General features: G+C 39.4%; 1 protein-coding gene across 1 annotated transcript; it reads right to left on the reverse strand.

The window, feature by feature from the left end:
* Positions 1–8,791: 8,791 nt before the first annotated feature.
* LOC115679868 (peroxidase 27-like) lies at positions 8,792–11,629 on the reverse strand. The gene is made up of 4 exons (XM_030603582.2): positions 10,790–11,629; positions 10,115–10,303; positions 9,501–9,666; positions 8,792–9,384 (listed from the first exon to the last, which is right to left on the reverse strand). The coding sequence occupies exons 1-4, from the start codon at positions 11,009–11,011 to the stop codon at positions 8,981–8,983; spliced, it is 981 nt and encodes a 326-aa protein (XP_030459442.1). The 5' UTR covers positions 11,012–11,629; the 3' UTR covers positions 8,792–8,980.
* Positions 11,630–14,331: the final 2,702 nt, after the last annotated feature.

A 14,331-nucleotide genomic window follows, 5' to 3' on the forward strand; every position in this document is an offset into this window, starting at 1 on the left:
TGCTTATCTTTGATTTCAAATAGAAGAGAGAGAATGGTCTGATTGTCTGAGGGCTGTTCCTGGACATTGGCTTGTTTAGACTGGTCGAACCCTGTTGCTTCCTCTGGTGGAATCTCCCCCTGAACAGGTGCATGGTCTACAGAAACATGTTCTTCAGGAACTTGTTCTGAAACCTTTGGAGTCGGTTCTGAAACATGTTATGGACCATCAGTATGTCCTGTTTCAAAGTGCTCTGCTTCATCACTTTCATCTTGTAGAAGAATTTTTCGTTTCTTCCTGTACACTTTGAGTGGGGTGGGAGAGTCAGTCTGCTTTCTAGCTAGTCCTGTTCTTTTCCTTTGCCCTTTTTTCTTTCTCACTTGTCTTTCCAACGGATTGTGCCTCAGACGATTGAGCATCCTTTACTTTTGCCATGCTTACTTTTTCCCTTATATCATCAAACTGCTTCATCTTGGAAACCATTCTTTCCCCAACAAACATACAAGGTACAAGGTTTTTGCTCATCTCAGCAAGAATAGAAATCTTTAAGAACATAAAAATTCTAGAGATGAGGGCACCATACGGAAGTTGGCCCTTGTCCTTTTGCAATGTTCTGTACATGTGGAAAATTATGATATAAGGAAGAGAGAACGATTGACCTTTCAAAATTGCCCAAATAAGCTTTATTTTTGACTTGGATAAGTCAGTTTTGGATGCTGCTTTAGGCTTTAAGCAGTTGATGATGATCTTATGTAAGATCACAGATCTTTTGGACAAATCAGAATAGGAAAGATGTCGTTTAGAGCCTTGAGCAAAGTTAGGATTCTCTGAAGCCACCTTGGAAGCATCGTCTAGGCTTACTTCCAATGGAGTAAACTTGGAATGTTTAGCTCCAATTATCAACGCCAGCTCATGCGCTTTCAAATCGAACTTTTTATCACCAACCGTGAATTGAATCCAGTTTGGTGATAGAATGGAAAGATTAGAATAAAAGTAGGCAGTCAATTCAGCATATACATTGGCAGATTGCAGACAAAATTCATAAATCCCCAATTTCTCAAACAGATGCTTCACTGAGATGCCAGCCTTTTCAAGGTAATCGAAATCAACAGTCCGATGGTTCATGACCCCTCGAGCAAGTAAGAGCTTATAGTAGACATTGTGTTCAGTACTTCTGAATAAGCCTCCAGTACCTTTTACTCCAGATGCAATGCCAACCTTCATTTCAAACAGATCAAAGAAGCGAGCATCATCATCAAGAATTACAAATTTGGATCCACTGGTGGACTTAGGGCTGATTTGAACGAATTTCTTTTCAGAAGGAGTGGATGATTCTCCAACTTTCTCCTTGCCCTTTCTGGAAGTAGGCTCTTTTGGGATTGTGCTGGCCTGATCGTGATTAGTTTTAGTGCAAAACTGAGAATAACTTTGCATAAGACTTGCTTCAGAGAGAAAGCCGTTGTCTTTCATACATTCACGAAGAATCGATGCAGAAGCATTACCTCTTTTCACCTTTGATAAGCATTCCACACATATTTGATGCTACTGAAGCGAAAATCAGTTTTACCGGTTGCTTTGGGCTGCGATGATCGTGGAGGTGGTGTCGTTTCTGAAGGTTCTTGATGATGATCCGACTCTGTGTCTGAAATTTCCATGAACTCCGCCGGTGCTGTAGACTTGGAATCTTGGTTGAGAATACGCGAAGATCTTCTCTTGAAAGGCATTTTGATCACTTTTAGAGCAGAAAGATTCGATCTTTGAAGAAGGAAGAAGAGTAGACGACTCTGAGTATCGAGAGGGTTTGGAGAGAAAAAGTTCGTACTGATAGGATTTTAAAAAGTGAAGGACAGATTTATAACAGAGGAGAACGGGTTATGGAAGGAAAAACCACTTTTAGACAGTATAAAAAGTGAACCCAAATATGTAGGAAGGAAATATACTTTTTGAAGCACAAACAATCACGATGATATCATAACAATATATTGAGCACAATTAATCAGATAAATTAGAATACATACAAGATTTGCTTCCTAAAGTAACAAATATGAAAATATCCTGCCAGAAATGTCAAAAATATACCCGCCAAAATTTGAATTATGGACGTACCTTTCTTGGTGAGTCTGAAAAGGATATTCAGACTGAGAACATTTGAGTCTGAAAAATTCTGTCTAACAGATGCTTCAAGAAAATGGATAAGTGATGCACAGTTTATTTCTAATATACTCAAATGAAGACTTATCAAGAGGTTTTATGAATATATCAGCTAATTGATTCTTGGAATCAATGAATTGAATATTCACATCACCATTTTGAACATGATCTCGGATGAAATGATGCTTGATTTCAATATGCTTAGCACAAGAATGAAGAATCGGGTTCTTGATCAGATTAATAGCACTTGTGTTGTCACATTTGATTGCAACACTTGATTCTTCAATAGTAAAGTCTCGCAACTGCTGCTTCATCCATAGAATCTGTGCACAGCAACTTCCCAAAGCTATATATTCTGCTTCTGCCGTAGAAAGTGTAACTGTATTTTGCTTCTTTGAGTATCAGGATACCAACATATTCCCAAGCAGTTGACATGTACCTGTAGTACTTTTCATGTCCACTTTACATCCAGCTAAATCAGCATCAGAATAACCAATAAGAGTGAAATCTGAATCTTTGGAATACCAAAGACTTAACATTGGATAAGTTCCAATGTGTTTGATTATCCTCTTTACTGCAGAAAAATGTGATTCCCTTGGGTCTGATTGAAATCTTGCGCACATACAGACACTAAAAGTATGTCAAGTCTAGATGCAGTAAGATACAATAATGAACCTATCATGCTTCTATATACCTTCTGATCAACCTTTTTACCATTTTCATCTTTGTCCAGTTTGGAAGAATGAGACATGGGAATGTCTGTTTTCTTGCAATTCTGCAATCCAAACTTCTTGACAATCTCTTTTGTATACTTCTCTTGGCAAATGAATGTACCATCTTTGGTTTGTTTCACTTGTAGGCCAAGAAAGAATGTTAATTCGCCCATCATGCTCATCTCGAACTCATTCTGCATATTCTTAGAAAATTCTTTGCAAAGGAGTTCGTTAGAGGATCCAAAGATGATATCATCAACATAAATTTGAACAAGCAGAAAATCCTTACCTTTTCTCTTGATGAATAAAGTTGTATCAACCTTACCTTTGGTGAAGTCATTTTTCAGAAGGAAGTTACTTAACCTCTCATACCAAACACGGGGTGCTTGTTTCAGACCATAAAGGGCCTTTTTGAGTTTATAGACGTAATCAGTCTTTCTTGGTTCTTTGAAGCCAAGTGGTTGTTCCACATATACTTCTTCTTTGATATATCCATTCAGGAAGGCATTTTTCACGTCCATCTGAAACAATTTAAAGTTATGAAAACAAGCATAAGCTAATAGTAGCCTAATGGCTTCTAACCTGGCAACTGGTGCGTATGTTTCATCATAATCTATGACTTCTTCTTGAGAATAGCCTTTTGCTACCAGTCTTGCTTTGTTCCTTGTGACTTTCCCTTTGTCATCCAGTTTGTTTCTAAATACCCATTTTGTTCCAATGACTGGATGATTTTTGGGTCTTGGCACAAGCTCCCATACTTTATTGATTCTAAACTGCTGAAGTTCCTCCTGCATAGCTTTAATCCAGCTTTCATCTGATAATGCTTCAATAACTTTTTTTAAGTTCTATTTCTGATATCAACGCCAAGTTGCTGATGTTCTCCTTGTGTTTGGATCTAGTCTTGATACCATCTTCTGTTTCTCCAATGATGAGATTCTTCGGATGACTAGATTTATGTTTCCAGTTTCTGTCAAATTTTTCCTTCTGAATATTATCAGACTCTGAAGGTTCTGATTGAGTCTGGAGTGTATCTTCTTTTCCTTCTTCTGCGGATTCGACGATCTTTGGAGATTCTTGTTGAGCTTCTTATAACTCTTGAATGTTGGAAGATTGTTCATATTCATCTTTGTGAGTCTAAATATTTTCATCAAACCTTACATTCATTGTTTCTTTCACAGTCTGAGAATTCTTGTTGAAGACTCTGTATACTTTACTTGTAGTAGAATATCCAAGGAAAAATCCTTCATCTGCTTTCTCATCAAACTTACCAGTGCGGTCATTTGGATTTTTGAGTATGAAGCATTTACAACCAAACACACGAAAATATGAAATAGTGGACTTTCTACCTTTGTAAAGCTCATAGGGGGTTTTCTCAAGAATGGGTCTGAGAAAAGCTCTGTTAATGATATAACATGCTGTAAAAATTGCATCTGCCCAGAAATGAAAAGGAATCTTGCTTTCAATCAACAAAGTTCTTGCCATTTCTTGCAAAAAACGATTTTTCCTTTCCACAACACCATTTTGTTCTGGTGTATATAGAGTAGAAAAATTGTGTTGAAAGCCATTTTCCTCACAAAAATCTGAAAAACTCTGATTTTCAAATTCTCCCCCGTGATCCGTTTTAATGCAGGAAATGGTATAGCCCTTTTCATTCTGAACTCTTTTTGCAAATTTTGAGAAATATGAAAATGCTTCATTTTTATGAGCAAGGAAGAATACCCAAGTAAATCTTGTGAAGTCATCAACGATAACTAAACAATATTTCTTACCACCAATACTTTGTGTTCTGGTTGGTTCAAATAGATCCATATGAAGAAGCTGCAAAGCACGATTAGTGGAAACATGATGTATAGATTTAAAAGAGCTTCTTACTTGTTTTCCTAGAGAGCAGGCATTGCATAACTCTGTTTTTTTGTATTTCAAATCTGGCAGACCTCGAACCAATTTCTTGTTTGAGATCTTTGAGATTTGTTTTATACTGATATGCCCCAATCTTCTGCGTCACAGATCTTCATCCTCTTTGATTGAGATCAAGCAATGAGTGGAGTTTGGATTGACATCTAGGAGATAAATATTGCCATGTCTTCTTCCTGTGAATGTTTGAGAAGAATCTTTGCTTGTTCCCGAGCATGTATCTTCTTGAAAATTGATTCTGAAACCTGTATCACATAGTTGACTTATGCTTATCAAGTTGTAGTTGAGTCCTTTTACCAATGAAAATCATTGATTGTGAGTCCTCCAATTTCCACCGTTCCTTTGCCAACTATTTTTCCTTTGTTATTTCCTCCAAAGAAAACTTTTCCACCATCCAGACTTTGTAGTTCAACAAATAAGCTTGGATCTCCTGTCATGTGTCTAGAACATCAACTGTCTAGGTACCACTTTCTTTTTTTCTTTGTGGTAACCTGCAAAAATTATAGCATCTCAAGTTTTCTTTGGTACCCAAATTTGTTTGGGTCCTTGAGTATTAGTATAGGCTGTCTTAATAAAGTCTCTTCGAACAGGTCTCCAGACCTTAGGACATTCATTCTCAAAATGTTGTGAATCTCCATATTTTGAGCACCTGAGTGCACTTCGGCCAACAGGTTTGACAAAATTCCTTTTGAAATGATTTTTATAAGCTTGTCGATGAGGTCTTTGTCTTAATCTCTCCTTGACCTTTGGAAAATCAATCAAGCTATCACTTTCCTTCACAAATTCGAGACCAGATTTGTTATAGTAAGGAATTTAGATAGAAAGGATATACTTCAAGGTTTCTGAACCTTTTGACAACTTGGAAGTAATTTCTGAAACTTCCTTTTTCAAAACAACATTTTCTTTGGAAAGAAAATCTCGACTTTCCTTGACTTGTTGAAATTCTTTTTGAAGGAAATCGATTTTTCTTTTTGAGAAACATCCTGCTACCTCAGCGATGAATTTTCCTTTTTCAAAGAAGAGATTCTTTTAAGAGCAGTCTTAAATTCAAAGCATAATTCATCAATATAATTTGATACTTCAATAGGCATATCAGAATGTTTTACCTCAATTTCCACTTTAGGTTCAGAATCAGAATCAGAATCTGAGTCTAATTTAGCCGTTAGACAGAAATTTGAGATATCTTCATTACTGTCTTCGCACTCTGTATCACTCCAGGTTTCTGCTTTTAAGGCCTTCTTTGCTTTCTAAAACTTGGTCTTCTTTTTCAGAAGTGGACAATTTGGCTTGATATGTCCACGTTTCCTACAGTGAAAGCAAATTACTTCCTTTGATCTCTCTGATTCATCGATAGACTTCTTCTTCTCAAAAGGCTTCTTCCCTTTGAGGTTTCTTCCTTTGATTTTCATCTTCTTATACTTCTTTATGAAGAGAGCTAGTTCTTCATCGTCAACATCTTCATCTTCAGAATCTGCATCAGAATCAATGTTAGTTTTTAATGCAATTGACTTATTACCTCTGGATTCATTCTCCTCATTCCGTTGCTCAGTCTCATATGATTGAAAAGTTTCAATTAACTCATTCACTGATAGAGGTTTGATCATTTGTGTCTCTCGAAGAGATGTTTTGATATTATCCCACTACTTTGTCAGGCCTCTCAGTAGTTTGTTGACTTTCATTGCATCTGGGACTGGTTGTTCTTGATATGCAAGACCATTTACTATGTCAGTAAACCTGTCATACATATCAGCAATTGATTCTCTAGGCTTCATTTTGAAGGATTCATATTGACCAAGCAAAAGATTGATTTGAGTTTCCTTAACTCGATCTGTTCCTTCATAAGTAATGTGAAGAGTATCCCAGATTTCCTTAGCTGATTCACAAGCAGCAATTTTTTTATATTCAATAGGTGATAAAGCACAATAGAGAGAATAAATTGCTTTGGAATCTAAAGTTTCTCTTTTGGATATCTCAGTTTGAGATAATGGAGGATCTGCTGCTTTGCTTGCATCTGCCTTTTCTTTTGAATCAGAAGATTTTGGCTTGACTTCTCTAATGATGACATCCCATTGCATGTGATCAATTGACTTTATGAATGCCTTCATCTTATTCTTCCAGACAATATATTCCTTGCCATCGAAATATGGTGGTCTGTTGTTGCTTTGTCCTTCAATGAGACCCGGAGCACTCAAGCTAGCCATATAGATCGTTAGCTCAGAAGTAAAACACTTCAATAAACGAGCAACCTGCTCTGATACCAATTGATGTAGCTAGCAAGGATTACCTAAAGGGGGGTGAATAGGCGATCTTAACCAATTTTTATCAATTTATGCGGAAATAAAAAATCGCAGCTGAGTCTGAATAAATTTCAGATTCAAGACAGTTTATAAATACGGTGCTCTTGAAGTGCATAGTGTAAATTAAGAGATAAGAGATAGAAAAATTGCACGCAAGTTTATAGTGGTTCGGCTTATAGCAAGCCTACGTCCACTCTCCCACGCTGACAGCCTACCGACTGGATTTCACTATATAATCAAGAGAAATTACAGATTTTGAGTGACAGCACTCTTGTGTATGATAGGACTCTCTATCTCACACAATCACTCTTACAAAATATCCCTCAAGATCTTAATTTTTGGCTCAGAAAGACAAGACAAATGATCGGAGTATGCTCAGACTTTGGACTTGTTGATTCTTGATTCTGTACCTCCTTCTGCTGCTCGTTGATCTCCTTAAATACTCCTCTGCTTCCATACTAGCCGTTGGACAGCTTTCAGAGGATCATCTTCCAATCTTCACCTTGGACAGATTTGTATAAAAAGGATTGAGTAGTCGTTGGATGACAGATTCTAAATCCCGCTGATTTTGGTCACCCGTACAATTAGAATCTTGGTTTCCATAAGTAGAGCTTTGTCCGTTGTAATGCATACTTGTCGTAATGTTTGATTGTCAATCAATTTAATTGAGATTAATACAATCAAAACTTTCCTTATGTGAAATCCATACCAGATCACTAGCTGTTATTCTTCGTTCTGAGTTCTGCGTCTGCGTCTGAATAATTTCAGCGACTGCGTCTGAATAATTTCAGCGACTGTGTCTACGTCTGAATAAGTTCTGCGTCTGCCAGCTTATATAGTCTGAAACACTTCCTTTTGAACTTCCAGAATATACATACCTGGAATAAAATAGTTCAGAATAAGTATCAGATTTACAGTAATACGGAAGGTTTTGTCAACTTCAAAATCAATAGGAGTTTTCCTCAACATTTGTAGTTTAGCATTTTCAGGGATAATGACACAAATAATCTCTGAATTTTGACCCAATGTGTAATTTGGTCCCTGAACTTTTAATATGTTCAATGTTATCCTTAAACTTTGGCCTAATATTCAATATTGTCCTTGAACTTTTAATTTGTTCAATGTAGTATCTTGATTTTTTGTACATGTTCAATGCAGTCCCTAAACTTGAATTAATGGAAGGATTACATAACCACATTACACATTGAGTTAAAGTTCAAGAACCACATTAAACAAATTAAAAGTTTAGGAACTGTTCGTGTCATTTTCCCATATTTTTAAATGCATAAGTGGCCTCGAAATAGATCGTGAAGGAGAGAAAAGTCCATAGCTAAACCAGTTTAGGCCATATTATGTTCTATAATCGGAAGATTAAGGGATGCTGATCAGGACGTGTATCTAGTTAATTATTCACAACTTGCCCAAAAAGTAACCAGTTTGCCTTTACTTTCATTCTCTATCATCATGAAAGTTTTTCCTCTGGCCGAGAGTTCTCTTCGCTGTTCTTCTGCTTTCCCTCGGCTTTTGCATACCAATGAATATCGTCGGGCCCACACCGTTAGCTTTTGTTCACGGATTCCTCCTTCTTAGCATACCAATTAAGTGGACCAGATTCGTGTCAAGTGAGTGAAATGATTTGTGGTGTCTATTATTGATGCTCTGGGGAGGCTAATTTGATAATGTAAGTAATATGCGATGAACAATAGCTTATAATATGTTGATAGTCACATGATCATGTCCTTACAACTCCGCAATTATTTTCGATTTATTCATACCAATGAATACTAAAATAACAGCATCTTGAACACTACCTTTCCTTGACAGACATTCCACCCTCCGAATCAATCAGAACAGGAAAAACTAAAGAATATCAAACAACATGCAAAACCTTTGCAAGTTCAAGATGAGAGAAAACGAATCAATTGATCAATTGACCAAATAGCATTTCTTCCTAATCTCTCCCGATTTGCCGGTGAGAACGCCAATGTTACCCATGTTCACCATGGACACGCCAAAGTCTTTGCCGAATGTCGATTTGCTCGTCAACTGGAGCTGCACGTAGGCTTTGGTGGTGCTGTCGGCGAGTAGCGCGGCGTCGGACTGGAAGAGGCCCCTCCTCTTGGACACGAGGGTGTAGTAGTCCACGTCGAACTTCTTGGAGCTCCCCGGGTCCATCTCGACGATCGTGGTGGCGTCGTTCGGCTTGCACTTGGTCCTGAGCTGGGCGACATAGTTGGGGTCCATGGACAGGTCGGCATCATTCTTGCCAGTGAAGTTGTACAGACGGTTCGTGAAGGAGGAACAGTGAGACATTCCGATGGTGTGCCCCCCTAAATTATTGTCGACGCAACCACATCGTTAATCTCACTGTACTTAAATTATAAACTACTAATTAGGAATTTGAATAATGTTGTTAGGTACATATATACTATGATTGGCCTCGTACCTGAGAGAACGACAAGGTCTTTGACACTGAGACCCTTCCCGGCAAACTCTGATTTAAGTGTAGAAAAGGTGGAAGTAGGAGCCGGCAAATTGTTTAAGACATCTTGGAGCTTAGACACCCTACCATCCCTCCTTCCTGTGGGGACTTGCCAATACGGTCCATTCATCTGAAACCAAAATCCAAATACAAGTTGAAGATATAACAGATTCTTATTCTGTACCTGCATAGTGACAAGTGGAAGAATCCATATCCATTGGCTGTGTTATCCAACCGACGATTTAGAAAAATCATGTTTGAGCTGTCAACACGCCTGGTTAGAACTAAAACTCGAGCGTCTATTTCGTTCGAAAACCATTCGTGAAAATCTTGATTTTGTCACGAATAGTGCTACAACTTAGCACCTAGGAAAAGTGGCGCACCCATCTTGCGAATGGATTAAAGATACGCACCTTGCGGGGAGTCGTCGATCTAGTTAAAAAGCGAGGTTTTTTGAAAAATAGATTTAAACAATTTCATCAATGATGGATATATATATATATATATATATATATATAAGCATTGTAGAAATCCCTAGCTAGAATACAATAGGAATCGAGTTTTAACTACTCAATTACCATGTGAACTGCATCACGAGCAACTAGGGCAAGAATATCAGCACAAGAGACGACACCAGGACATTTTTTTTCAAGAGCAGCTTTGACTGCGTCAATGACTTGGAATCCTCTCAGCGACAGGTTTGGAAATGCATCTTTTTCTGCTTGGTTAGAAGATGTTGAATTCAGTAGCACAGAGCCATCACATCCCTGCAAATAAACCCAAAAAAGAGAGGTGAAAAAAAGGCCAAAAGGAAAAAAAATCAGCTTTTGAACTCCGTGAAGGTGCTTGTCTCTGCATGAATTAGTAAAATTATGGTAGATTTGTTGTCTCATTTCATATTGACATGCAGTTTCGAATCAGGAACACGAGACATTTGACTGCATAAAGCATAGGTGTCCTCCAAATTAAGTTTGATCATCCATCCAATGACATGAAGCTTCCGATGATCAGATGTTAACTCCAAAGTCAAATTGCTTTTAGGAATGCAGATGTGTCTACTGAGATAAAACTAGTTATCTAATTAAGATAGAACTTTACACATCAATTGATTACTACTGCAACTTATTTAGCAAAAAATTAGTGATGTGGGCAGCAACGTGCATATGTTTGATTCAAAGAAACTACATGCAGTAATTGAGAAATTGATGATAACGGGGTCACTCAAGTTGATATAACCGCTAAAATCGAAGTACCCTGACGAAGCAGTCGTGGAAATGCATCCTCAAGAGAGGAGCAGCGAGAGAGGGGGCTTGAGAAATGAAGCTTGCCGCCGTTTTCATAACGATGTCCTCAGCGTTAGGGCATGTATTCTTGTAGAACCCTACTTGGAGGCCTTGAGCATTGGCGATGTCGAGGACAAAAGCAACGAGCATGAGTTGGAAAACCAGGAGAGAGAGGAGCTTCTGAACAGCCATTGGGATTGCTAAGCAGTATTGCTAATTAGCTGAAGATTGATAAGGAGATGTGTTGAACCTTATGAGCAATGAAGATGGTGAGGACAACACAAGCCTCTTTTATAATTCAGCGCAAGCCTATGAAATTGATAAACAAGAGAAGGAGAGAAAAAGAAAATATATTGAAGACAAAATGCCATGGAGCCCCAACGAATGATAAGTTGGTGTTGGACAGTGATGTCTGGGAGTAAACTATCAGAGAGTTGACCTATTGGAGAATTGTTTTCGGATAAATCTTTGTTCTTGAGTTTATTGAATTTCCTTCTTTTTCATGATTAAGTTCAAAACTAATTCAACTATTGAGAAATCCTAGCCTTATTGAAACATGTTTACTAAGTGATCGCGTAAGTCTATATTTCATTGAAAGCTAACGATCACGTGCTCATCTTCCGGTATGTTCTTCTCGAATTACTTAATACGTATAAATTTTCAATAAGATTTCTCGATATATAATATTGATACCTAACATCGCTCTAGCTATAACTATAACACCGTTTTACTCGCTCACACAGAGATTGATACAAACGACAGGATGCCACTCACACTCTTGCAAGCGCAAGTGTCAAGATCTTAATTACCCATTCATCACTCGCTTTGAAACTCGGATGGAGAGAAATTGGACGTTCACGGATATTATTAAAAGGTCTAACCTAGAATTGATGCTTTTAGCTCCACCAAAACTATGCATATAAGGCTCGAGAACGGGAGATGGGAAAACATGCTATACCGTGTTATAATGCCCAAAAAAATTTTAAGTCATTAGGTGGAGAATAAACCACGTTGCGTCAAAGGCCCAAATTAGAACTCCGTGCTCGAGCGATACTATCAACATATATTGCAGCAACACTAGTCGCATGCATGGTATAATGAAATCTTTGCACATCAGACATATGCTATGCTAAAAACACTCAATTTCTCTATCATTAGAGGCAAAGTTAGAACAGCAAAATATTTACATAATATATCATTGGGACCAAAGTTAACTATAAGGTCGACCATCCTTAGATGTGATGCACGAGATTCAATGCATTAGGAGGCTGTGAGGCTTAGCTGTAATTCAAAATTCAAATCAGAAGAAACCAATATGGGAACAGTTGAAAGGAATGGCCAAACAAATCATCCAATACCGCTTCTTCTCCATTAAACAAACTCACGAAGCAAACCTAACACGACAGCATCCTTATAAAACTATAAAGATTTCAAGAATGCCACGAGAACGTAATCATGGAATTGAGATGCCCTCGACGAGCTTTTGTATGCATGTGTTAGCTATCAAGAATCAATCTCTCTCTCTCTCTCTCTCTCTCTCTCTCTCTCTCTCTCTCTCTCTCTCTCTCTCTCTCTCTCTCTCTCTCTCTAATCATGTCTGAAGGTAGGTCGCAATTATTAACAGAAAAAAGAGAAAATTTTCTTCTTTTGATTATGGAATATGAATAGCAGCCATCGGTCATACTTTATGTCATATCCAAAGGTCGAATTATTGAGGATCTTGGTCATCGGAACGTGTTTCTTTCTTTTTGTCTAAGTACGTTTCCAACTCGGCGTGCTTCAGAAAAGTCCAAACTCGACTGTCTTTAACAACTCCTGAATATTGTCTAGCGGAAGGATCGTGCAAGAGGAGGACCAGTGGCAGATGGGTACGATTAATGCACATGTGATTAGAGAGGGATAATATTAATTAACGTAAATCCAAGAATTAAATCTATAATATTCTCTTGTTTAAGCATGTCGTGCCAAATGGAATGTCTATATCCTCTTGTTTAAGCATGTCGTGCCAAATGGAATGTCGGTCGCTCAATCGGTGGGTCGTCCGTCATTATAAAAGCTTTTCCCAAACTAGTTTGATCACGGATGATGGTGCTATGGTCTTTGACTGTGGCGACGTTTGTGAAAGCCCAATTGTTATAGTCCATCTCTAATTTTCATTCAACCGAAGTAACACTTACTTCAAAATTTTGCCGGCAAACTTGAACTGAATGATTAATATCGTAGGGTAGGAGTGTCAAAAAGACCCGAGCCGGCCCGGCCAGACCCGTGCCGGCCCTAAAATTTGGGGTATTTTGGGGTTGGGCCTCAGCTTTTTTAGGGTAGGGCTTTTAGATATAGGTATTATTAAAATTAGGGTAGGGTCAAGCCCGACCCATTGACCCTTCAGAACCCCCTTTTCTCCCTTTTCTCTCTCCTCTCTCTCTCTCTCTCTCCACGTAAAAATCCCTTTCTCTCCCTTTTCTCTCTCCTCTCTCTCTCTCTCTACGTACAAACCCTAGATCTAGACAGAAGTTGCAGAACCACCAAACCCCACTCCCTCTCTCTCTCCTTCTCCCTCTCTAACCCTAGATCTAGACGAGGTTGTGGTCTGTCAAATGGCATGAAACCGGCGAGGAGGACGAAAAGGATGGCGCCGCAGGACCAGGCGTCAGCCTTGGAGCCATTGTGGCCGCGACAGCGAGACCACCTCCGGGCGGTGTTGGCTGGGGTCCCGCAGCCGTGTGGAGGAGCCCGTCCCGAGCTGCTCAAGAAGTGCCGAGAGGCCGAAGTCGAGACCTTGAGCGCGCCTCCAGCATCTCGGGAGTAGGTTCTATGGCTTGATGTCGCGGTGGAGAAGAGCTCGCCGCGCCGCGAGCTCCATGACGAGGTAGATCTTGGTCCAATCACCGTGTAGAGCCGGGGTTGGAGGAGGGGAGCGGTGGCGGGGACTCGGTGACCACCGTCCGGTTCATGCCCTCCCGGAAGTTGGGAGCTGCTTGGAAACGGCGGCGCGAGGCGGAGGAGCCGCCCCATCCATAGACCCTTCAAGCGAGAGAAAAGGGTGTCGGCGCCGGACAAAGGCGAGCGGGAGGATGTTTTGGCGTTGTGGCACCGCAGCGACCCGACCCTACCCGACCCATCTCCCGAGCTAAATCTTGAATAGGGTCTTGGGTAGGGGCAGGGCGGGTCAAGCGCGACCCTCTACGTTTCGGGTCGGGTGGGGTCGGGTATCAGGAAAGCCCAACCCGACCCGACCCATTGACACCCCTATCGTAGGGTGTCGCAACCTCCGAGCGCAGTGTGCCACTTAGAATTTGGCTAATGGATTACTAAGTTTAAACCTAACTCAAGCTCTCCCAATCCCATATCAACTCGCGACTTAAGTTCAAATTATTAACATATTAATTAATTTTATCTAGGAGTCGCCACCAATCAGTTTTTGATGAATCGATTAAATACTCAAATAAAACGTGAAAGAATTGCTTTACTTCTAGTAGCCAGAGACTCAATGAGCTCGGGGACTTGATTACACT

The sequence above is a fragment of the Syzygium oleosum genome, unplaced genomic scaffold, assembly GCF_021117445.2.
Source record: "Syzygium oleosum isolate NSW1041296 unplaced genomic scaffold, Sole_v2.1 Sole_v2.10, whole genome shotgun sequence".
Lineage (NCBI taxonomy): Eukaryota > Viridiplantae > Streptophyta > Magnoliopsida > Myrtales > Myrtaceae > Syzygium > Syzygium oleosum.